The sequence below is a fragment of the Phyllostomus discolor genome, chromosome 6 (genome assembly GCF_004126475.2).
Source record: "Phyllostomus discolor isolate MPI-MPIP mPhyDis1 chromosome 6, mPhyDis1.pri.v3, whole genome shotgun sequence".
NCBI classification, from domain to species: Eukaryota; Metazoa; Chordata; class Mammalia; order Chiroptera; family Phyllostomidae; genus Phyllostomus; species Phyllostomus discolor.
The window spans coordinates 35,196,157-35,220,631 of record NC_040908.2 but is presented as its reverse complement, the minus strand read 5'-3'; the positions used below and the strand labels follow the sequence as shown (position 1 = coordinate 35,220,631).

The following is a 24,475-nucleotide window of genomic DNA, read 5'->3' as shown; positions in this document are numbered from 1 at the left end:
ATCCGAAACCCAGGCCTTGTGCCCTGACCAGGAACCCAACCCATGACCTTTGCAGGACCATGCCCAACCAACTGAGCCACACCTGTCAGGGCATAATAGGATATTCTCAAAGGGTAACACTCAAAAAGGGGTTGTTCATAATGGAATTTTAGGCCATGTGAAAATCAAGGGACTTTTTTCTTTTTTTTTAATCCTGGAGATTGACTTGCCTTGGAGAAATCTCATTTCACTCACTGATAAAACAAGCTCTCTGGGCCTGACTGGAATTTTTAGTGTATTCCAGGTTATCTGCACAGTTATAGAGCACAGGTTGACTAGTTATAGAACACAAGAAGGAAAACATTCACTTGACAAGTGTTTCCTGAGTGTCTGTGATGGGCCAGAAAGTGTGCTGTTTTCTGGGCACACAGAGTGAGCACAATCGACAGGGCCTGCCAGGGAGAGCTAAGTCTGGTCTAAAGGAGGAGAGGAGGCCCCACACCAGCAGGGATAACCTCAGAAAGAGGCAGGTCGTCCTTTCCTTATTGAACATAAACCTTTGGAAAGTGAGGGTTATGCTTACAGGTATATTTTACAAAAAAAAATTTTTTTTCAATGCATTAGAACTTGATGAGGAACCCCAATTTTCCTTTAAAATGTAAGAATCATATGTACACTTCTTTCTCTAAACTGTGGCCTAGGTTTTAGATCCTCTTGAACTACTGGGATGTTTCGAAGTACACTACAAAATTTTTTTTTAATTTTGCATTTATCTCTTACTACATAATAAATAGTCTGGTTGAATCCTGAAGGTGCTCAAAATTGACGGTGAAGTCAAAGAAGATTTTATACCTCTTCCACCAGATGGCGACATAGAACTGTGTCTTTAAAACAGGGATCTCATGAACCATGAGACGAACTTTGTGTGTGCTATTTAAATCAAATGGAAAATACAGAAATTATTTCCTTACTTAATCTGTAAGAAAAAAGTATAAATAAATGATATTTACAGGACTAGATTTTTCTAGTCTCCTGTTAGCTTAAGGGATGACTATTTGGATAGCTGGTTTGCTTTGTAAAAGTAGCAATAAAATAAAAAAGAAGTTGAGTAGAAAGAAAATTGGGATAGCAGATAGATATTAGGCTGAGTATGTCAATCACTCTTTAGGATCCTTTCTTTTGTTGCTATGGTAACTCCATAGCATTCACTCCCAAACCTTTGTTTTAATACAGCTCTGAAATTAGTAGAATATTGGATCTGCAGTCAGATTACTTGGTTCAAATGCCATCTCTACCATTTACTAAGCATGTGACTCTCGACAAATGATTTAATATCTATCTTTGTGTCTCAGTTTCCACAACTGTAGAGTAGGGGTAACAAGCATGTAAAACATTTAGCCCAGTTCCTGGTACTCACTTGCACAAAATAAATCTGTAATCATCACCATCATGGCATTGTCTACAATATCTAGTAAGACAGGACAAACATTTCTTTCATCATATTTTAGGAAGAAGCATGGTTCTTGGTATTGGCCAATCCCAGGCAAAAGAAAAAAATACTTTTAAGGATAAACAGTATAATATAATCTGCATATCTTTGACTCATTGCTAAAATGTCAAATTGTTTAGGGTTTTTTTATGCAACTCAATAATATGATTGATGAATTACTCTATTCCATTTAATTGCCATTTAGAATCTTTATGTCTTTTGCTTTAACTAATAATTGCATAAAGCAAATTTGTACAGAAGGCCACATTTTTACCACCTATTTCTTATTTTCAATAGATTTTTGCATGCCCCAATCCATGTTTCTATTTTAGCATTTACTCTAATTATTAGGAAAAAAAGAGAGAATAAAATACACACCAGTTTCCCAATTACACAACCTTAATGAGCAGGTTCAACCTCCTTGTATTTGCAGGAGATGCTGGTTTTATTTTACTACTATCCTCATCTGCCTTTCCTTCCTGATATTGTTAATTATCTTAGGGTTAAAGCAACTCTTTCAATATTCATCCTTTCCACTGTCATTAATTTTTTAATCATCAAAATAATTTTCCATATTAACAACTAATCTGCCTGCTCCCAGCTGGTTGAGATTCAGTTAGTCTGTTGATTTGGTTGGTCTGTTTTGTTTTTCCTTCTAAATTGTTTGATTTATCTACAAAATCCCAATTTTCTTGCTAGCATCCCTCAGCTAATGAATTATTTATCCTCTACACATAGTTGTCTTTTGAATTTGAATGTTTTGCTTTTGATGGAGTCATTTCTCATTTTGGTCTACTTACTGTCAATGAGACTCAAGTCCTTTGGTAGCAGTGAGGGTTGGCACTGCACCATCCATCCACACTCAATGTCTCCCTGCATCAGCCAGATGGCAGGAGCAGAGAAATCTGGGCCACACGCAGAGATCCTCCTGAAAACCCTGGGCAAGGAGAGTCAAAAGGATCTATCAATATAGTAAAGCTCGTCTCCCATTAATTAGCTGGATAAGCTAATACATTCAAAAATCATGCTGCAGTTTACACATTTTACTTTGTAATCAATGTTACTCAACTGCACTCTGAGATTTTTGAGAGCTGTTTTTTGAAATTAGATAAACTTCACCTGTGTGATCTCCCGCACTTATTTCAGTATTTTGCTTAGTTACTAGGAACTTGAACAGAGGGAAGTAAGCCCACCCTTTCAAACAAAATATTAGAGGAAAAACTGTGTGGCTGTTACTTCGGTGCCAATGAAACATACTTCTTCCTGGCATTCATGCCCTTAATTCTGGTCTTGGCCATGTGAGTTGCTTTGGCCAATGGGACATTAGCAAGTGCGGTGCAAGTAGAGGCTTAATGAGCACTTACATATGGGGGCATGGCCTCTTGGAATGCTTGATCTTGGAGCTACATCTCTGAAGGGTGAAAGATCAAGTGGAAGGAGACCCTGGGGACCATTTGGACATTCCAGCTCCAACCAAGCTACCCACGGAATGCAACAACGTGAATCACCTCACAGGCACACAACATGGACCAGAAGTTCCTCCCAGTGCAGCTGAGTCAATCCACTGAATAATAATACATTGTTGTTTAGCTACTTTGTTTGAGGGTGGCTTGTTACATAGCAATTGGCTTCACGGAGATTTATCGCTTAGTGTGCTACACAGATACCCACATTGCCTTCCTTTCATCTCAGCCAAGAAACAAGGTCCTTCTTTGTCTTCATCATTTCAAGTCTCCTCTAAATACACATGGAAGTAGACTCAGGTTCTCTTTGTTTTATCCCAGAAGCCAATATGGTCAACAGAGCTGCTCTGATGTGAGAAGCCACCTTGCCCAAGCCCTTGACCACAAGGCTGAAGGGGGATGGTAGCAGGGCATTCTACTCTGATGAAGACCTGCAGGGAAGGCAGGGGAGGAAAACACTGCAAGTACTATTAAAAGGGGACAGAAGAGGGCGGGAAAACTGAGAAAGCCTTGCTGTGGACTGACAGTGTCTGAAGGAATTCCTAACACAAAATCTCCACCCCCTGAACAAAGAAGAGCAAGGACCGTAACACGTGAATAGCTGTATTTATCTGAAACTCCCATTTCTCAGTCAAGACAGATGAGTGAAAAGTCAGGATGGAGCAGCAATTTAGCAGAGGATGAATGTTCATGTGGTACACTCTCTAGCAGGGTTATTTCTACTGAGCAATGCCAGGAGAATGCTGGGAGTTTCAAAACAATATAGTACAGCTAGTAAGAACAATGACTTGTGCCCTAAGAAGCAGCAGGAGGATGACAGAAAAGGGTCATTTTTTTTCACAATAGTAAAGTAAAACTACGGTGGGGTAAGATCTAGGGTGAAGGACCCCTTCCCTGACAGTAAGTGCCAGGATGTACAGTGGCACACAGCTCTGAGGAGAAGCACCCTCAAGCCGACACAGCTTAGCATCTGGAAGGCAAGCGGAAATAAGTGAACTACAAATGTTCTTTGAGCATCTGGACCAGGGTCCCCTCCCCCACTCCACCCCCTTCTTCTAGAGGTGCTCTCTTCATGGCTTGCTCTGGTATAAAATTTCTTCCCATTTACCTGGGGAGAAATAAATTCAAACCAACCTGTCCTGGTATGTCTGTTCTCCCTCCAAGCTGTGAACAAGTTCTGACCTCATTGCATTTGGGGGTGCACAGGCCCCATCTACTCGGGATAGGGCTTTGCTTGCCTTGTTCACCATGGAGTGTGACAGGGCATGGCACCATTAGATAGACACACAATAAATGCATCAAATGGAGGCCATTCTGTATTTCTGCCATTCTGTATTTGGGGCCCTGTATCTGCTTATTCCTACTGTTCCGTAGGACCTCCTCTCTCTCAGAACACTGTTTCAAACCTGGGGTTCACTACAAAGGAAGAAGGGACTTTTTTCTTCCACCTTCCTTTCCTTAATAGACTTTTTTTCTTTAAAGATATTATTTACTTTTAGAGAAAGGAGAAGAGAGAGGGAAAAAGAGCAGGAAAGAAACATGGGTCCCCAACCAGGGATCTGCCCCACAACCCAAGCATGTGCCCAGACCGGGAATCAAACCGACGACCTCTTGGTTCGTGGGCTGGTGCTCAGTCCACTGAGCCTCCCCAGCCAGGGCTCCACTCCTTTCTTTAGATAGTAAGTCTCTGGCTGTGACCTCTGGCAACACCAAAAACATATATTTATTTTTTTTTCCTGAGAAAGTTGATTCAGGGACTAGAGATACACTCATTTTCACAATGTGGTGAGCACCAAGTCTGTGCCTTAAGGAACCACCTCTGTTCCTGGAAGAGATGTCCCAGGCTAGAGCTGCGCCTCTACTCTACACAGGGCCAGAGACCCCTCTACCTGAGATAGAGCCAAGGGAAATTGGGAGTGGGTGGAAGATGGATTTTATCAGTTTTAGACTTTCTTTCATTTATTTGAACTTTAACTCGCAGGGCAAGGTAATTTGATTTGGAAATGGAATTCTTTTTGGACTTTGCTATCTTGGATTTGAACATGCAAGTAAGCCTAATCTTTAAACTTTCACTTCTCCCTGAGAATTTGTCATCGTAGAGGGGTTTACATTCACATCTGGGGCCTCTTTGTAATGCATTTTATTTTGGACTGTCTTAATGTTATCACTTTCTCCTATCAAAGAACCTCTGGGGCTAGACAATGTGCCTGGCCTTAAACCGGGGTCAGAAACAGAATGGGGAGTGAATTTCCAGCTTTGTGTAGAGTAAGCTCAGAGCTTAAAGGGTGGTCTGAGCCGCCTCAGAGCCTTCTGCAAGGAGAACCTAAACTACCCAGCAGATTTTTGGAGGACTAAAGTTTACACAATTTTCAGGGAGGAAATGTTTAAGGAAAAGAGAACATAAAATGTTGAATACAAAAATTAAGTATAGGACCATAAAAGGGGCCTACGTGAGAGGTTTAGTTTTGTCACAAAACTGACGCATCGGCATCCTTAGTTTTGTGACAAATCCACCTCTGCTGTCCACAGCAGTCTGGAGGACACCCCAAAGAAACAGTGGCTAGTCTACCTCCTGATGGGGTGCTGATCTTCCCAAGAGAGCCGTACCCCTGGCTAATCACAGGCTTAGCAGCTGTTGCAAATTCATCTAAAATGATTTGCTTATTCACAACATGAATAACTATGGCCTTTCTGTCAACCTCACTACCAAGGTATAATGAAAGTAAGCCTTAAATTTAATGCTGCCACCCATATAAATGTCGATTGGCAAGCAAGCACAAAGCAAGCCTACAACCCATTCTGGGAACGCGGTGAAGTCCCAGGTCTGTTCTATGCATGGAAGGTGAACTAGATGCAAATGTGACAATATTCCGATGACAGGATACAGTCAGATTCAGGCACAAGAATCCTCCATGAAATATCCCAGAGTTTTTTTTTCTTCTTCTAAGAACAAGGACATTTTCCTATAGAAGAACAGCATCAATATTAAAAACAGAAAATTCAAGCTCAATGCAAACCTATTATCTAATCCTCAATCTATATTCAAACTTCATCATTGTCTTAGTAATGTCCTTCATAGCTTATTGGGAGGGGGGGCGGTCAGGATCACATATTGCATTTAGTTATTAAATTTCTTCTGCCACATAGAGAATTTTTTTAAAGACAAATAGTAAGATGGTAGAAATAGATCCAATATATAAGTAACTAAAACAAACATAAAGGGATTAAACTCTCCAATTAAAAAACAGAGATCACCAGACTAAAATTTAAAGAATTTAGGTATATGGAGATACATCTACAACATTAAGTAACAGAAAGACTTGTGGCGGGGGTGGGGGGGAGGGTTGGAGAATGAAAACATATGCATGGGCCAAGTAAAATTTCTTTAGTAATCAAATTAAATAAAACTATTATCAGACAAAACAAAGTTTAAGGCAAAATCATCACTAGACTGATAAATAAGACTGATAAATATTATCTAGTCATAAAGTGACTAGATAATATTTTAAAACTTCAATTCATCAAAAGATATAAGAACTCTAAACTTGTATAGACCTAATAATGAAACTTGACATAACATAAAGCAAAATGGATAGAATGCTCCCCAACTCATCGTATGAAGCTGTCATGACCTTGAGACAACAAACATAAAAGGACAGTATAGGAAAGGAAAATTATGCTAGTCTCACTCATGAATAGGACTGAGAAGATTCTAAACCAAACCTAGCAACGTAAAAACAAACAAAATAATATATCATGACCAGTTTGAGTTTATGTTAGGAATGCAAGTTTGGCTAAGCAATATTACTGATTCAATTAATTTTCCAACAAAATAAAAGAAAAATAACATGTGATTATCTCAACAGACACAAAGTGCTTAACTGTCTCAGCCTCAGTTTCCTCCTCAATGCCATCAGGACAACCAACGTTACCTCACAGAGTTACTATGAAGATTTGATGAGATAATGCAACTCAAGCGCTTAGCACCCCGCCTGGCACAAGGTTATACCCACCGTTAGCTGTTGTTGTTGGCAAGATAAAGTCATTCCACCTGGAGGAGAACAAAGGGTGGGAACACGTCAAACCAGTTGTGCAGAGTCCCATACCAAAATCACTGCTGGTTCTTGCCAACCAGCCGTTCTGGCATGTTCAGATCCAGCTTCACTCCTCATTTCTCTGGAAAGGCCCTCTCTCTCCCTTTTCCCACGGGTATGTTCACACTCACACACCCACTTACACAGAGGCCAGGTGCCAGTGGGGTCCTGGACAAACACGCTTCTTACAAGCTGAAGATGATATGGCTGAATGGGGATGATGCAGGGGGACAGGCCGGACCTTGTCAGAGCTTCAGAACTCTAAGATGCTATGATCTCAGTTCTAGCAGCTCCAGCTTGGCTCACTGTCTTCTGTTCCCTGAAGTGACAGTTCTGTCCTTAGCTATAACAACATCCCTGTAACAAGTGTCTACTTTACAGGGTCACCTTGAGGATCAATGTGTTTATCATCAAGTAGGAAGTGCTAAGGGCGTCACCTGATGCGTACAGTAAGAACTCAGCAAACACTGGCTCAGTCACAGCCAGTACAGACCTGGCATTGCTCTTCGTTGGGCCCCAAGTGCTATGAGGACCGCCCTGGAGTGGCACCCAGGTCCTCCTCTTGTCCCAGCTCCGCAGGATCTGAGTCAGGAGGGGATCCAAGTGGTTATGTGCCCACAGCAGGGCTGTGCCCCTGTGAGGCAACTGTGATAGAGAAATGACGTAAATGCCAAGTGTCACAGCTAAAAAAAAAATAACATAAGGACAGGTTCATATTATCAAACTGTTCTATGGAATTTAAATCCTTTCCCCTCCTATCTGAGGAATGCCAGAAATTCTGCCTGCTCTGCACCTTTTCCAAAGACCAGTGGCACCCTCTTCCATGAAGCTCTCTTTACTTAAGCAAACAGCTTCCCCAAGACACTGCCTCAGCACCCCAGCCCAGTCACACAGGACACCATGGGCCTTGTAAGTCATTACTACTCTGTGTAATTTTACCTCCTGCCAATGATGGAGGCTTTGTAAGAAATAGGGTGCTGAGTGAAGAGGGAGCTGCTCCCTCATGGGACGGGGCACTGGGCATCACACATGTTGTCTCTTGGTCAAATAATGTTCTGGCCATGAACTCAGGCACTCAGGACTTCGCCAAAGAAACAGATATTAGCACCTATTGGAGGGCTTTATTTAAAAAAAAAATTCAATTCCTTAGACAAGCATTTGGTTAATTCATTAATTTATAGCATCCCCACATGACCTCCTTTTGCTGCTGAGTGGACCAGTGTCTGAAGGCCCACCCCCATGACGGGTAACTGCTAGAGAAGGGACCCCCGCAGAGGGCAGCCAGTGGGGCCAGGCCCAGGGGCCCCTCCTTCCCGTTAACCTGCTGCTGTTCTCTGAAGCCAGGTGCTCCCCAAACAGCACCTGGGAGGGAAACCCCAGGGACAACCTTGAATACATTAGCAAATGTGCTTTAAAATGTAAAGAGCTTCAAGCCTGACTCCAAGAGGGGGTCTTTTCAAACCATCATTTCTCATTTTTTCAAGGAAAAAGTGGCTCTTTTGGGAAAGTCCCCCTCCCTTATTTCTCAAACCCTACCCCTCGTCTGGGCCAGCACTTTTCAAGCTAAATATACAACATTTGAGCCTCCCCACACCCAATGCACACACACAGGGGTGGGGGCTTTATCACACAGGCCAGGCCTTGATGTTGTTATTCTTTGATGTGGTTTTCTCAGTCTTAGGCCCATCGCCCACCCATGCCCACGCTGTAACCGCCTGTGGTTTGGATGGACAAGGGCACACTGGACACCTGAGGTGATTTCTCTTATACTGATGTGTTTCAGGGATGCAAAACCTAAATTAATCCACTCAGAGTGAAATTTAGGGCCTTGTTCAATGTTTCGGGAAGGAAGGGCGCCTCTCCCTCCTCCTAGACCAGGAAGCAGCAGCGCCATCCCCGAAGGGAAGCCAGCCCGCAGCCAAAGCTGACCCAGGGAGGAGGGCGGGGTGGGGGAGAGAACACAGACATTGCAGCGGCCAGCGGCCGCCCTGATGAGATCGAGAACTTCTGCGGCAAATCAACATTTAAACTCGTCCTACCTCAACATGTTTTAGTCGTGTGAACCAGTACTCTGTTGTTTACACCATCTGGATGTGGATTTTTTGTTTTGTTATTGAACTGTGAAGACTCTAATAAAATCAACTTTGCGGGGGTGGGGGCGTGCAGAGAGCCTCCTCCTGGCAGCGGGAGAGGGGATTGATTCATGGAGTGCAGCGTTCATCACCTCGTATCTTCAGTCGCCTGCTAGAGATGATTAGACCCAGGCTCAGATGAAGCAGGCCCAAGGAGTCCAGCGCAGTCTCAGCTCCCCAGGGGCTGCTTCCAGCGTGGCCGGCACTCAGTAGGTGTTTTGCCAAGCTGATGAGGGAGTACTGCTTTGGCCGGATGGAGAAGGGGCCATGATTCCAATCAACCTGGGCGCAGAGCCCCACGCTCTTTCCCAGAAGAGGCTGAATCAGCCGGATGAAGTAACTGCAGGCGCCCAGGGAAGACAGTAGGGAGATGTGACAGACATGCAGCAGATGGCGGCCGGAAAGGGCTGGCCTGTACCCCAGCAAACTCGGGCTCCGACGAACACTTTCTGGCCATTTTAACTAAGGCTGCGGGGCCAGAGGCGCCGGATGCGAGGTTAAAACCCGGAGAGACTGCCTCCCTCACAACATCAAAGCTTCAAGAACGGCAACATGGCAAATAATTCACGGTGAGAGGGGAACTGTCAACGCAACGGTGACTGAACACTGAGCAGATTCTCCAGGGAAAACGCTGTGAGCCAAGGGCGGCCTCCGGTCCCGCCTGCCCGGACTCCGGAATGCAGGCGCCGCCCGCGGAGAAAGTCCCCCTGGGCCCGCGCCGGAGAAAGCTCCCTCTTCCTCTGAAGTCAGTTTCAGGAAACTCCTCTGATGTGCTGCCTCCTCCGTCCCCACTCCCAGACACAATGCGTCCCCGAAGTGCAGTAAATATCTGGAGGGCTGAGTGAAGGCCAAGTGGAAACTTGCGCAACCCCCTCAGGGCCCCCCCCCACCCCCCGCCCCCAACTCGCGGCCCGGAGGTAGCTGCCCTGCGGGAAGCCGTGCTGGCCGACCGGGGCGGATCGGCTCCTCGAGGGGCAGCCAGAGCCTTTGTGTGCCCAGGGCGGGCAGCAGAGCCGAGGGAGGCCCTTCCAGCGTCTGTGTCGGGGCGTCTGTCTTCATTCCTTCCGTGACGCTGATGGGCCCGGGACAGACAGGACCCGACAGCAGATGTGAGGGGTGAGAGGGACAACCGACCCGAGTGCCTTACAAACCTGGGCACTCCTGAGGAAGCGTGTCTTCGAGCTCCCCGCAGAGGAAACAGCCGAAATGAGGCCCTTGGATTCTACCAGCTCTCCCAAACCAGCCCCCTGCACAGGACTCGCAGAGGTTGGTGGTGCCGCTTCAACCTGGGAGAAAGTAGCCTGCACAGCACGGGAGAGAACCGTCCGCTTCTCACATGTCTTGACCCCCAACTAAAGGGAGAGAGAGGAAGTCCTTCCAACTCCATTTCCCGAATCTCTTCTTGCAGAAGGGGGCTGCGTTTTTTACCACAAACACAAAGCTCCAAACAGGATGTAATCTTCTTTCTCACAGAACTTTTTATCTTTTAAAGTCGAGCAACTCATTTTTCTACGGCAGCCTGCGCTCTTCAAGTTGAGCCTAAACCTTGAAAAACTTTGAAGTTCATTTATTTCTGTGTTGGGAAATCTGTATTCAGTCCTGAAAGCAACAAATGAGCACTTCACTTGATCTAGAGCTTGATCTAAGTGCTTGATCTAGAGAACTGGCTGAGAATAAGTAAGGAATGTGGGGAGTATGTTTTGGGGGTAGCAAGAAGCATTTTAAAGCACCCACGTGCGCGCGCGCGCGCACACACACACACACACAAATATACTACCCAGGGAATGAGCTTCAGAAAACCACAACTAGGAAACCCCCACATAAGGATTGATGAGCATTAAGTATACACTTATTTGTAGAACTAAGACTAAATGAGGATTAAGATGGAGAGAAGAACCATTTGCTCAGGCATTGTAGATACAGTAAAATGATACAAAAGTGGGGTGGAGAATGGAGACAGCACATACAAAAATGTTTTAAAAAATTCTTCTCAGCACTCCTGGGCATTTTTTGTTCTAGAGAAATGAAGATTTACCTTACATAAAGACCCACACATAAATGTTTATAACAGCTCTATTTGTAATAGACAAAGACTAGCAAGTACCCAGATGGCTTTTAGTAAGTGACAGTTAAAAAACTGGTACAACCATACCATGGACTACTTACTACTCAGCAATAAAAGAACCATCGATACACACAAAAACCTGGATGAATCTACGGAGAACTATGCCAAGTGAAAACGGTTACTCATGTGTGGTTCTACTTACACAAAGTTCTTGAGTTGACAGTCTCACAGCAAGGGAGAACAGACTGGTGGTTGCCAGAGACTAACGAGGGTGGGCTTGGGAAGCAGGTGTGGCTATAAAAGGGCAATAAGGATCCTTGTGGAGATGGAAATGTTCTTCTGTATCTGGATGGAATCAATGCCAATAAACTGGCTGTGATACTGTCCTATAGTTTTGTAAGGTGTCACCATTGGGGGAATTAGTTTCTATTTCTTACAACCACTTGGGAATCCATATTGTCACACACACACACACACACACACACACACACAAAGGCAAATTAAAAAAATAAAAACTGTTCTCAGTAATTATTGTTGGTGGTGATATTAGTATTGCTAATTCAGAGTTGATATGTAATATGGGATAAAGCACATGAGTGAGTATAGGATCTTTTAATTCTAGTTCCCCTGTATCCTTGAGAACCATCCTTCTCTGAGTGAAAATGATTATAACATGGGAAATGTTAGGTTGAAAAATCCCTGCAATTTTGAATTTAAGTATGAACTTGTGAGTTCTTTGCTCTACCTACTGATATGTCTAGAAACAAGGACCAACCCAGTAAGAAACAAGGAACATTGCCAGCACACAAATTATGGTTTTAGAATACCATTTTCTACTAAAAGAAATCAGAGTTTGTTAGAAAAAACTAATTGCAGGTCTGGGGTCAAGAAATGTCCTGGATGAACCTGGGACATTTTGTCATGCCAGATAGGGAAGAAAGTATCAAAGATTACTAGGGTTATATCAAAAAAATTCAAAACTTATCCTGGCTGGTGTGGCTCGGTGGATTGAGCGCAGGCTGTGAAGCAAAGGATCGCCTGTTTGATTCCCAGTTAGGGCACATGCCTGGGTTGTAGGCCAGGTCCCCAGTGGGGGCCACGTGAGAAGCAACCACACATTGATGTTTCTCTCCCTCTCTTTCTCCCTCCCTTACTGTCTCTCTAAAAATAAATAAAATCTTTAACTCCCCCCCAAAACCCCAAAACTCAAAACCCAACCTGAAAGGGCTTCCCCTAGACAATGATGGGACATTTTTGTTTCAAAAAGGACTAATTTCACTGATGGTTAGAGAAGTCTGGAGCTTTGACAGACAGAAGTTTTACCTTTATTTTAATGGGGGTGAGGTGTGATGCGTAGAAAGCTCAGTTCAAATACTGGGACTCAAATATTTTGTCTTTTTTACACAAATTCCCCCAAGTGAAGGAAATATTTAAGTATTCTGACAAATGAAAAGAATATCCAGAGGGAAATACAGGGTCCTCAAACATGACCAATCCTAAAAGTGCCAAAAACTTGGTGCTATCACATGTCCATTGCCTGGTGCGACCTTTCATCGGCTGATGAAAGGATTGTAAGATGCCATGGATTGTAAGAAGCATCACCACTCTAAGCACCCTGAAGAAGACACAACACTGAGGTGCTGTCAGTCGAGGATGCATTCCAACTTCAGAGATGTTCAATGTGACCGAAGGGGCCTTTCATCAGTGACTATCCTGAGAGTCTGTCTTTACTGCTGCTCACGTTTCATAAGTTTAGAGGCCAATATCGCCCATCCTGTATCACTAAAAATCAGGGAAAAACAGTACATTATAGCAATAAAAATCAATGTGAAAATCCTCAAAATAAATCATGTAGAATTTAAAAAAACCCATTATTTGCCCTGATGGGATTGAAGTTCCTGATCCTTTGTGGCCTGTAACTTCTGCCAGTGGACAAGCCTTGATCGTATCTGCTGACATAAGCTTCTAATGACCCACCGAAACCAGTCTTCTGTCGCCATTTCTCTTCCCTTCACCCACCACCTTCCACCCTCAGGCCTCAGTGGGTCCTCCGCAGGTACAGCAAGGAGCGCGAGCATCACCAAACCCAGGCCTCAAAGTCAGGGGTCAGTGAGCCTCGGGAATTATATGCAAAATGTCCCATGTTGTTACTTTTTTATGGGATTCTGGGATTGCTGGTTGAGTGTGGCCCGCCTGCCACCTGCCTGGCTTTGTCATGAGTAGGCTTAACATTTGGGCCATAATTTCATCCTTTGAGAAGTGAACGACTTGAGTTTAATCCTAAGGCAAGGATGAGGGAATGCCACGGTAAGATAAATGACCTTCAGTGCATGTGAGAGGTGGGGGGAGAAGCTGGTGAGGCCTCAGTTCACCAGCAGGTCACAGAAAGTGCCAGTGCCATTGTCGTGGAGCCCAGGCTTGATGTCACGTTGGGCATGGCCTCTGTAGAAAAATTTACTGAAAATCCCTGATATGGAATCAATAGGAAAGGTAAAAATAGGAGAAGTGTAACACACATAACTCTATGCTGGTGTCAGTAAACAGGCCCATGGGCCAAATCTGGCCTATCATCTGTCTTTGTGTGATTTCTATAAAATAGATGAAATTCGAATTTGTGTCCAGAGTTTTAATGTAACACAGCCATGCCCAGTTGCTCACATATTGTCAATAGCTGCCTCTGTATTATACCACAGTGGAGTTTCAACAGAGTATGGCCCACAAAACCTAAAATATTTACAATCTGGATCTTTACAGAAAAAATTTAACAACCTGTCTCAGAGCTTGAGTTTAGCAAGCTCTCTGATAACTTCTTTATAAATAAAAAGATAAAACATGGATGTTAGCTGCCAAACATTCCAGAGATAATACTCTGTTCACTGTAGTTTTCAAAGCCGGTATACCAGTCATGCACAGGAGCACAAAACTGGACCCCAGATGCACTATCTACTGTGTCTCGTTTACTCTCTCTTGCTTTGCAATTCCCCTATGTGGTGTGCACACAGAAGAGGAAAAAGAACAATTACCCACCATGCTAGATTTAAAAGCATTTAATGACATCGCATATATTTAACAGATAGGGAAAGAGTTGAGAGGTACAAGTAATACGACTGAGCACCGGGCCTGAGTGACCGACCATTTTCCTGCTCAGGCCCAGCCTCCCGGGTTCATTCTTATCAATGCCGTTTTGATTGTGCAGTAAGATGAAAATTTGTCATTACAATCGTTACAGTGACAGAGAAATGCACACTATGTATCAAATAGCAAGGTAATGAAGCAAATTATAACACAGTGTGGCAACGCACGAGCAAGTAACCATTAGAGTAACATTACTTTGTCCAGTAAATGCTTCAGTTCCACTTTTACACTTACCAATGATTTAAAGGGTTTATTATACATCTAGTTTTATTATACTTTGTACTAGAATTATCTCAAACATACAATATAATGTATTTCAGCAAAAAAAAAATTGAAATTACAGATTATTTAAAACAGTATCAGTTTTCTATTCCTTCTCGTATAGCGACATTCTTAACCGTCGTCCCAGCTGATGCAGAAAAGCCGCATGTCGTGTGTTAGTAAGTGCTGCTGATACGAACATTTGGTCTGTACAGTTAACATGGAGCTGCACTATGGCGGCAGCGAGCTCCTAATACACAATCTGTTTAATCAAGGTGAGTCCCACCATGGGCACCTCTAATAGTCAAAACTCAAGGTAACCACTGGGAGTAAATGGCAGAGAATGGTGTCAGGAAATTGGTACATTTTGTCTCTGGTGAGCACAGGAAATATTGTTTTAAGCACCGCTGCCCTCCATACCAACAGCACTAGAGGCGAGTTATTTCCAACACAGCCTCACAAAATTGAGGAACAGTTTAAATATTGAGATCTAACCTATATAATTTCACTTAAAAAAATCTGGTCTTCCCTCTGCACCTCAAACTTTTGTAACTTGGAGATAAAGTGTTTAGGTGTATTTTCCCCCACCCCATCCCCAGAAATGCTCTATAAATTAAAAAAAAAAAAAAAATCAACCACATTGAGGAACGTTAGGCACAGAGAATAATGTGTTGGTTCTGAGCTTGCATGCTGGAATTTCACTGAAAATGTTAAGAGAAGGGCAGGAGGTGAAAGAAAGGAGTTCACTTCTTTTTGCCAAAAAGGCTGAACCGCTTCTCTTTGTCTTTCTCTTTGTCCTTCTCCCGTTTGCCGGGGCTGGATTCGCTGGTGATGGTGACGACACTGGTGGGCAAGGTCTGCGCCCGACTGGATGCTGGCGTGCTCTGGGTGCTGGCAGACACCTCATGTTTATCAGAGGAGATGGCGGAGGAGATGGCCTGCATCCATGTGTTCATTTCCTCCTGGACAAAGGAGGAGGCACGGGTGAGACTCGGCTAAGAGGGACGGGCACGAAACGCTCTCACTGCAATTGCATGGCCACCCGAGACTGCCAGTCAGAAGGCTTGGGGACAGCGCTAACTCAGGGGTAAAGCAGTTCCCAAACGAACCTCTCTCTGCTTTAATAGGACAGTAGAGTGAACACAGTTCAACTCTTAGAGGAATTTGGTTTACAGTACCTGAAGGTTCTCAATCTAGCATGTGGTCCTAGGAAGCTGGAAGAGCTGAAGACTCATCGCCACCGGTGGAGCAGCAGGCCCCACCCCAGAAGCTGCTCCCCTCTCTGGCTTTTAAAAAATTGTAATATATTTCACAGGTAAGACTGTAAATTTAACAGAAGCGTTTTCAAATTTAAAGCGCTGCATATGCTATTTTCTCTCTCTCCTCAAGATGGAGCACAACCAAGAAATGGGTGGTTAAAGGCAGTGGGGTGCAGCGGGGAGGCTCCTGACTGGGCATCAAGATCCACGTCCAGTCCTGGGACCACCTCACTGTGCCTCACCCACTGGGAGACAAGTGACATTCACTGCCTCCTAGAAGCATAAGGAGAACCGAACCCTTTCCAGTGTTAGTGACTGTGGAGACGAGATGACAGACGCCAGCTGTCACTGATCATTACTCCCATGAAGAACGGTACAAATAAAGCTTATCCCTCGTGCCACAGATACTTGCAAATGCTTAAGTAAGTAATCGAGAGAAAAGAATCTTAGAAACTTACATCGTCTTTGGCTTGGAAGAGGTACTCATTTCCATCATTTAGTCTGTAATTTGAAGGAAGAAAGGAAGTCACAATATAACTTCAGAAAAAAAGGTCCCCCAACTCCCATATCCTTTGCGGGGTACAAGGAGGCCACAGGAGTCACACCAGAAACGGCTGTTCATACACCACCAGCCATGCCCGGGACACGCACAGGCCCCGTGGGGCCCCCTGGACATCGAGGAGCCCCAATTGGGCCAATAGAATATACATAGGCAACCTGGTGTTTTAACCCACTGGGAGAATTTTTTAAAAGTCCCAAATGAATTAACATCTGGCTTTGTTGTCGCAAAGAATACTTGGATGCCTGACCACTGCTCTAAATTGAATTCAAGAGAAAGGTCTTTAAAATTTATAAGCCCTTTTGAAATTCTGCCACTAAGCTTGCATCTCCCACATTTACAAATACCAGTTTCTGAATAAACATACAAAAGCAGCCTCTTAGATTTCACTTATGTACATATCAGAATGAAAGCTAGTGTCCTTGCAAGGCCACCCACTGTGACTCTCCTTCACTCCACTGCCTGCAAGAGGAAGAGGTGGGGAGAAGGGTAAGTGTCCTCTACCAAGACCCTAACCCCCTGAATCTGCAACAAGGAGGTGGCCAGGGAGCCGGGCTGCCTGAGCCTCATCTTCCAGAGTGTCAAGTGTTCCAAGTCTTAAGAGCCCTCCAGTGCTCATCAACAGGGCTCAGTAAATCACACCACCTGACACACTCATTTGCAGGCCATGGCCTAGTCCAACTGGCACAAGACACATGTAACTGAAGTCCTGGGCTTTTCAGATCCCAAAGCAACAGATCAAAGAAGTATTAAATGAAGTAACATCTTGACCACTTTTTAAATTAAAAAAATAAAAACAAAGTAGTTTTTCTGCCCATTTCCATGTAATAAGCAGAACTTCCGAGCTTGGACCTACTCTGTGGGGATGTATAGGTATTCTACTGGGTAGAGACACCTGGAACTCTTGGATGGTTCCAGGGCAGCTGCAACACCCACTGGGCACCCAGGAGAAAGCCCAGGAGCCCAGGCCCCACACACACACTTCCTGTTTGCCTCCATCCAGCCCCCGGGGAGCTCACTTGACCCGTCACTGGATAAGCCATGGGCAAAGAACAGTACCCCGAGTCCAGATAAGCTCCAAAGATGGGGAAACTATTTTTCTGAGCTTCCCTTAAACTGTGAAATGTGAACAGCTCACCTCCTCTCAGGGAACAATTGAGTTCCAGCTTCTAAAAACAAAAGCGTCTTCACTTCAACGTTCAGTGTGCCATTAAGCACGGGGAAGCTGGTGACTGGCCAGTCCCCAGACATCCTAACCAAGACGTGTGCCAAGCCTGTCTGTCGCTTTCTTGGTGATTTTTTAAATGGCAGAGGAAAAAAACCAACTTATCACAGTACCCATCTAGGAAAAACAACCCCCCGGAGTGGAAACACGCACACACACCCACACTTCCAGGAACCTCGAGGCACCACAACTCTCACCTGAGCTTGAACACGTGCTTCTTCTTTTTGTAGTCAAGGGCCACTTCACAGACGGCTTCTTTCAGACTCACTGGGACCTCGCTGTGGTAAGGGATCCCAGAGGCGGCTGTCTTTGCGTCCTTGTAGAAACCCATTTCTTGGTTATTTATGACACAGTAAACATTGTGCCAGGACCTGAGCAGTGAAGAAAGGAACGTCACGGTTCCACACCACACTTCCTTAGAGCACTGAGAACCGATTAATGGGAAAATGGTCCCCGTACAACGGGCTGCGACCTCTTGTCAAAAGCCCTCCCTGAATTCCGCTCCAACTAAACAAAGGAACGAAATGCCTCTGGGGGCTCCTGGGGCAGGGCGCAGGTAGCTGCAGTGGTAGGTTTTTGAGGGTGACTTCCCTGTCTGAATTTGAGGGGAAACGGTGTTTCTTCTGTTCAGTAAAGGTACTCTTGGCTCTGACGGGGAGAGTTTTTGATGTTGTAACACCTCTGTGGTAGGGGGCACAGGCCAAGTTCATGGAAACGTGCCATCCTTGGGCAGCTTCCACTGCAGCTCCATTCTGTACGTGGCTGGTGACTCCACAGGGAGGCAGATCCAGGGCCACCAGTATGTATGGAGCCCCTGCGTGAGTTAGAAAAAGGCCTTCGTGCCGTGATGTGGCAAACTGTCAGAATGTATCCATTTTACTGGAACGAGATCTGTGTGTATTAAATGGATGTTGGCAGCTCTGGGATGGGATTTCCTTGAATGCCACATGGCCTGCACAGGCGTACATGGTGGTTCCAGGCAGTGTGGTTCAATAGTAAGCACACACACAGGCCATGAAGTCAGACGTGAGTTTCACCCCCACGATACCACTTACTAACTTTTTATAGAATATAAGCTTTCTTAACCTCTCAGGGCCCCAGTTTCCTCATCTGTAAAGAAAAGACAGTAAAAGTGGGGCATTTGGGAGATCACACATATAAAGACTGATATGGAGTTAAGGCAGGAGAAATGGCAAATGTCTGTAAAAACCCCACGGGGTGGAAAACAGCAGCGAGTCATTTCCCTTCAGGGAAGACTCAACCACAACCTAGCAGAGCAGCATTCCTCCTCAGGATGAACTACTGAGGCCTATCTTTGCTATTTCCATCCATGTTTAACCCTTCCTCCTCTCAAGGCACACTACCCCCCTCTCTTCCCAATGTCAGTCCCAAGAATGTAAAGCCCAGAAAACGACAAACAAATCAACTACATGAACACACAGTCCCCATTCAACTCAAGATCGACCCGCCTTGACCCTTATGGGCTAACTTCCCATCTGACCGCCTCAGCCTTTGCTGCCATTACCTGCTTGAGGCTTTCTTATTGTGGGCCTCCCACTCGTGCTTCCGATTGAGAAAGCCTTCCATCTGGGCCGAAGGCATCTCCTGGGTTCTGGCCGGCAAGGTGGCGGCACTCTGGGCTGGGAGGGCAGTCTTGGCTTTGCGATCGGAGGTTGGGGAGGGGATGGGACTGGACTCTTTGGAACTTGTCCTCTGCTCTGCAGCGCCATTGACCATTTCGCTTGTATCCACCGTTTCAGCCATCTAGGGACAGTGGAGAGGCTATTCAGCGAACCCCGTGATTCAGGGCGGTGACCACATACGCTCTGACTGACTCGCACACGTGGCTGTGTATAAATGCCTGGCACAGATCGAGGCAGTACAGTAAAACCATTGCACATCCCACAAAGCCAGCTGGACACCAAGGACATTAGAAGGTGGGAAGGGATTAATGCCCGCCCGTTTACGGGGAAATGAGAAAAGCGAAATGCCAGTATGAGTTTTACTGCACTCTGCTCCTCTGATCAATCCATTTTCTCTAATGTAACTCAGATCATTTCCTCTTAGGGTTACTTTAAAAACGAAAGGACAACGGTAACAATCACACATATTAAATATGAGAGAGTGGACGTTATACAGCAGCCACCTTACAACCAAGGACGCCACCAGAAGGGCTGGAAATTTAAGCGAAAGGGCATTCACAAACAGATTGATAGACAACTCTATCAGAACTACACAGCATTCCCCCAGAGTAAGACAAGGAAAGACCTTCGGTTTCTGAAAATGCTCTCTGGCTCTCCTCCCCCTCCCCTCAACACATCGTCATGAATACATGCAGAAATTAGGACGACAATCATGCACTTTCACATCTACCACCCCAGTTAGACTTTGGAACTTAAGAGCTGGAAGGAAATGAGGCAAGTCAACAAACATCAATTTAACCACATCTGCCGAAGTTGTATCGTGAGTGGGTTGTAGTTTGTGTTAAAGGAGCTGGAAAAGCCAATCACAGTCACTCAACACCACACGGCTATTTACCCCCAAACAAAGACAGAACCAGGGCCTTCCCCATCACGTGCTGGTTGATCACGGTGCCTTGCTGCACTGAGACGAGAAAGCCCAGAGACAGCCAGGCTTCCAGCGGCTCTGACCCTTCGGGCTGGAGACGTCTTCGGGAGCTGTTCCTTCCCAAGCTCATTTATAGTGTAACCCTCATGGCTTTGCGGCTTGGGAAATGCAGTAGGGTCTCGATTCATTATCGCTTTCAGCCTGTGTACTGTCAACTGTGTACCATTAACTGTAGAGGCCCCCGGCTGATACACCCAGGGTGTGGGATTAGCGAGTTACTAAAGCTGGGTGTGGCTGACACTTTAGTGGATTACAGACAACCTGGCTCCCCTCATACACAAACAAACATGGAGGTGTCAATGGCAACGATCATTAGCTATATCCCCCACCACTGCTGCCCAGAACCAAAAGGACACCAAATCAGCAGCAACAACCTCAACAGCATGAACGGTAGCCTGGCCACCACTGCTTGAACACTCAGATATGTCAACTCTCAGGAATGGGACCTCTCGTTTGGGTCTTATCTAAGTGGCTGGACAGGAGTCACAGATTTATAACCCATCTATAGAAATTATCATCGTTAGCATCAGGGCTTAGGGGAGACCAGCAGCTATGCAATTTAAGGATGTTTTTGATTGGAACCCTTTACCCACAGAGCAATATGGAAAATGGATTCTTAGGGCAGAAAGGCATGGGGGCGGGAGATGCATGGTGATTGCCCTGGCCTTGCAAGTGACAGCCTGTAGACCCGTGCTTATGAGCAACAGGCTATTTTAGTATTTCTCTCCTTCATTTTTAAAGGAGAGATGCAGGAGGGGAAATAACAAAAACAAAAAAAACCTGGAGTCAAAAGGAAGTGAGTGGATTTTAAAGTTGACAAATCTGTTCTAGTGGGAGACTTCGCGAAATTTCTAGTGGGCAGTGTGAGTTTGGTGTGGAAGGCCTGTGCCAAGCGTTGAGTCCAGGAGACATGGGGTTAGTGTGTACAGAAATCAGGTTAAAAAAAATTAGTGCTGCAGGTGTGACTTGAAAACTAGTGACTAGTGACAGCAATAACCTGGATAGAGAAATGTTTACTTAAAAAAGGCTAAAATTTATCATACTTGGTCAGACTTCGAGGGGAGGTGAAGGCCAGGGAAGCCTCTTCTGGGAGAAATTCTGCAGCAAAAATTTTTTTCTTTGGAGTTAGAAGGAAAGAGAAAACCCCAAACCAGTATGCAGAGACAATTAATGTTTATGCAAATGAATCACTAACCAAGAATACAAGGAAAATAAAAGGAACAAAATGAATTTTAATGGACATGTGCTTAAGCATGCCAACAGACAACACACCACTAGAGACAAACATCAAAAGCAAATCATCGTGCTGTGACCGAACAGTGGGTTCACGTGAACACACCCTCTCCCCACCCACGTTGCTTCTCTTTAGCGATTAGTCCACAGTGCTTTAGTGGCTGAGTACACCTGAGATATTTAAATGGGAAGGTGAACACAAATGCAACGTGACAACTAGTAGCACAAGAAATACCCGATTGGTTTTCGAAGTGCACGAAGCAACACTTTTTTCAAGTTCATTAACCTGAGTCTCTGCACCATAACTCAAAAGAATGAAAAGGCTTTTCTTCTTCCAATACAACCCAAATTGCAATTAAAATTTTGTTCTGGCAAGTTACAATTTAAAAATCTAGATAAAAATAGGCATGAGAACAAATGCCAAAAACATTATAGCACTTCTTTCTTGTGTGCTTATGCGGTTGTAGTATTTTTTTTTTGTTTTTGGTCTTTTGAATACAAAAAGCATAAAATTGGGTATCAGTCCTGATGATACAAAATTTAAACATATATATGGAAATATCACATATACATATAGATCAATGACATATAATTTGGAGCCAAAAACACATGCCAGGGCTCCTTAAAGACCAAAGATAAAGCAGTGGTGTTTTCCTAAACAGGGAATTTGGTGTGTTTTAAGGCAGAGACCCAATGGTGGTGCACACTACCCCCCGAACGTAAGAAGCTTGGCATCTATCTATATACCCATCTACAATCACAAGTAGATAGATATGTACATAGAAATAAGGAAAAACAAACAAGATGCTACATGATGTTATCCTGACAAAAGAAAAAAAAGACATGCATCATGAAATGAAAAGACAAATTAGACTTAACTCATGGAGAACACATATCAAAACAGGTTTCTGATTCCACTAACACCTAAATATGGCAAATGAGCAAATGAATGTCTCGCGAGGCTTTGATGTAACAGGGGTTCAGGTTTGTCTTGATCAGTACCAGGAAATCACCTCTTTCATCAGCTTTTATTCCTAAGGAACAGCATTCCTGTTAAAACATTTTCAATCCCTGCTGGTGGTTTGACAAATGCCATCCTAAAAGACTTCTTATTAGAGAACTCCATAGAAGAACTTCATTTTCATAAGAAAATGAAAAACGAATCAGAAGATCTGCAACCAGGCACACAACGGAGTTTCTGTCTACAGAGATGCTAAACTTGACTTCTGAAGCCAGGAGGCGTGCAACTGCTCCTAGGGGTGGTCCACCGCGTGCATCGTTCAAGTAAATCAGGGTGAACCAGGATGGCTTTTGCTCCATGTTTAAAAAACTTAAACAGTTTGACACCCTGAAGTCATCGGCTGAATGGACAGGCCCGGAAGTCCAGGACGCAGGCTTCCGAAACATGCTGGACACTGCTGTCACCTGCGGCGTCCTGGCGGTGCCGACAGTGACCAAGGCAAGGGTGCGGCAGCCGGGGGCGGGCACTTTACTCCCCAGGCCGGCTGCATTATCTCCTGCCAGTAAGCCTAGAATTCCCAATTCAGGACTTGGCAGAAAAAAATAAGAGAGAAGGTGGTTTGTAAAAAGTAATAAATGATCTGCGGATCTCAAAACATTTGAGATTCTGCACCTAAAAATTCACGCAGCTTCCCAAGTAGATCCAACTTCCTTTTTTCTTTCCTTGTCATTTTCAATAAATGAGTGCACCCTTCAATGGAATGTCACACAGCTGACTTTAGGTTTTCATCGTAGTACTTAAAGTCTCCTTCTGCATATACCAGTCTTCCTAGCTATGAGTAAACTACCGCAGGTTAATAACATCTGTAAATGAGACTATATACAGTGCAATACTGCACCCTGTTAGTATAACTGGATACATCATACCTGTCGGATTCTAGTTTTCTTCTTCATTTTGCTGTAATCTCATTAAATTGCAATTACTCATGTTAAGGCTTTTGCTGTAAAATCTCAATAAAGTAAAAAGCTCACATAAATAAAAAATAAGTATGCTGCTTTAAGGCAACTGAGCATCCATCAGTTAAAAGACTCAAATAAACATGAATTAAACGCAAACAAATATGAAACCAAGGAAGGCTATGAATTAAGTAAAATTGTAACACTGTGGGTGAAGTAGAAGCCAAAAAGTCAAACCATCAGGATTTGGAAAGAGTGGTTCTTGACAAACAGTAGTGAACTTCACAGTCCGGACCATGGCTGGTCACTGGCTGTCCGTCTGCTATTAAAGTTTTTGTAGTTTTGGTAGGTTTGAGAGCGGTAACTAACCCGTGGAGATCCCTGTTCAGCTGGCAAACCATTCTGGGAAACTTGCTCTCCTTTTGAAGTATCCCTGTTAGGTGAAGGGGGAAAGAGAACAGGGGAGGAAGAAGAAAAGGAGAAGATGGGGAGAGAAAAACAGTAAGAAAAATGGAGAGAACATCAGTCTATTTTAATACAGCTTCTCTCTTAGAAAAAACCCTGCAACCCTCTTTTACATAATTTAGTTTCTTTTTAACAACTTTCAAAGCATTTCAAACCAACTTGAGAGGTAAGACTGCAGAGACCCCCGCCCCCATAAAGGCAGCATTAGGGTTTATCATGGAACTCTTACCACAGCAAAATAATCAGCCCTTCAGAAGTAGAGAGTAATTTCTGGACTTCATGTGAAGCCACCCACAACTTTCAAAAGGCACCCACACAAAATCACTGGCTGGACATGTGGGTGGTTCACTCCCTCCATTTAATCACAAAGAAACTCTGAGCGTGTGTCTGTGCGCATGTGTGAGCACACGTGTGCAGTACAGGGAACCGTCTACATCCCATTTCTGCCGCCTACACAGCAGTGTGACTGTGGACAAGTTGGTGTTCTCAAATGCTATCCAGGGGTGACTGCACAGACTCCAAAAAGTCTACTGAAGTAATTCATAGAGAGGACGTGTGGTTATGCCCAGCA

At 44.4% G+C, this 24,475-nt stretch overlaps 1 protein-coding gene across 5 annotated transcripts in view; it reads right to left on the bottom strand.

The window, feature by feature from the left end:
- Positions 1 to 14,254: 14,254 nt before the first annotated feature.
- Positions 14,255 to 24,475, bottom strand: part of SPTBN1 (spectrin beta, non-erythrocytic 1) — a 189,057-nt gene continuing 178,836 nt past the window's right edge. For 3 of the 5 annotated variants that reach the window (XM_028516163.2, XM_028516162.2, XM_028516166.2), the window contains 5 exons: positions 23,809 to 23,872; positions 19,187 to 19,425; positions 17,859 to 18,032; positions 16,336 to 16,378; positions 14,264 to 15,580 (listed from right to left, as the gene is read on the bottom strand). In XM_028516163.2, the coding sequence (XP_028371964.1) occupies positions 15,362 to 15,580; positions 16,336 to 16,378; positions 17,859 to 18,032; positions 19,187 to 19,425; positions 23,809 to 23,872 (739 nt within the window). In that variant the 3' untranslated portion in view covers positions 14,264 to 15,361. Of the gene's footprint in view, positions 15,581 to 16,335; positions 16,379 to 17,858; positions 18,033 to 19,186; positions 23,873 to 24,475 lie in introns of those variants that run through there. The other 2 variants (XR_004903667.1, XM_036027958.1) reach the window with 2 other exon arrangements.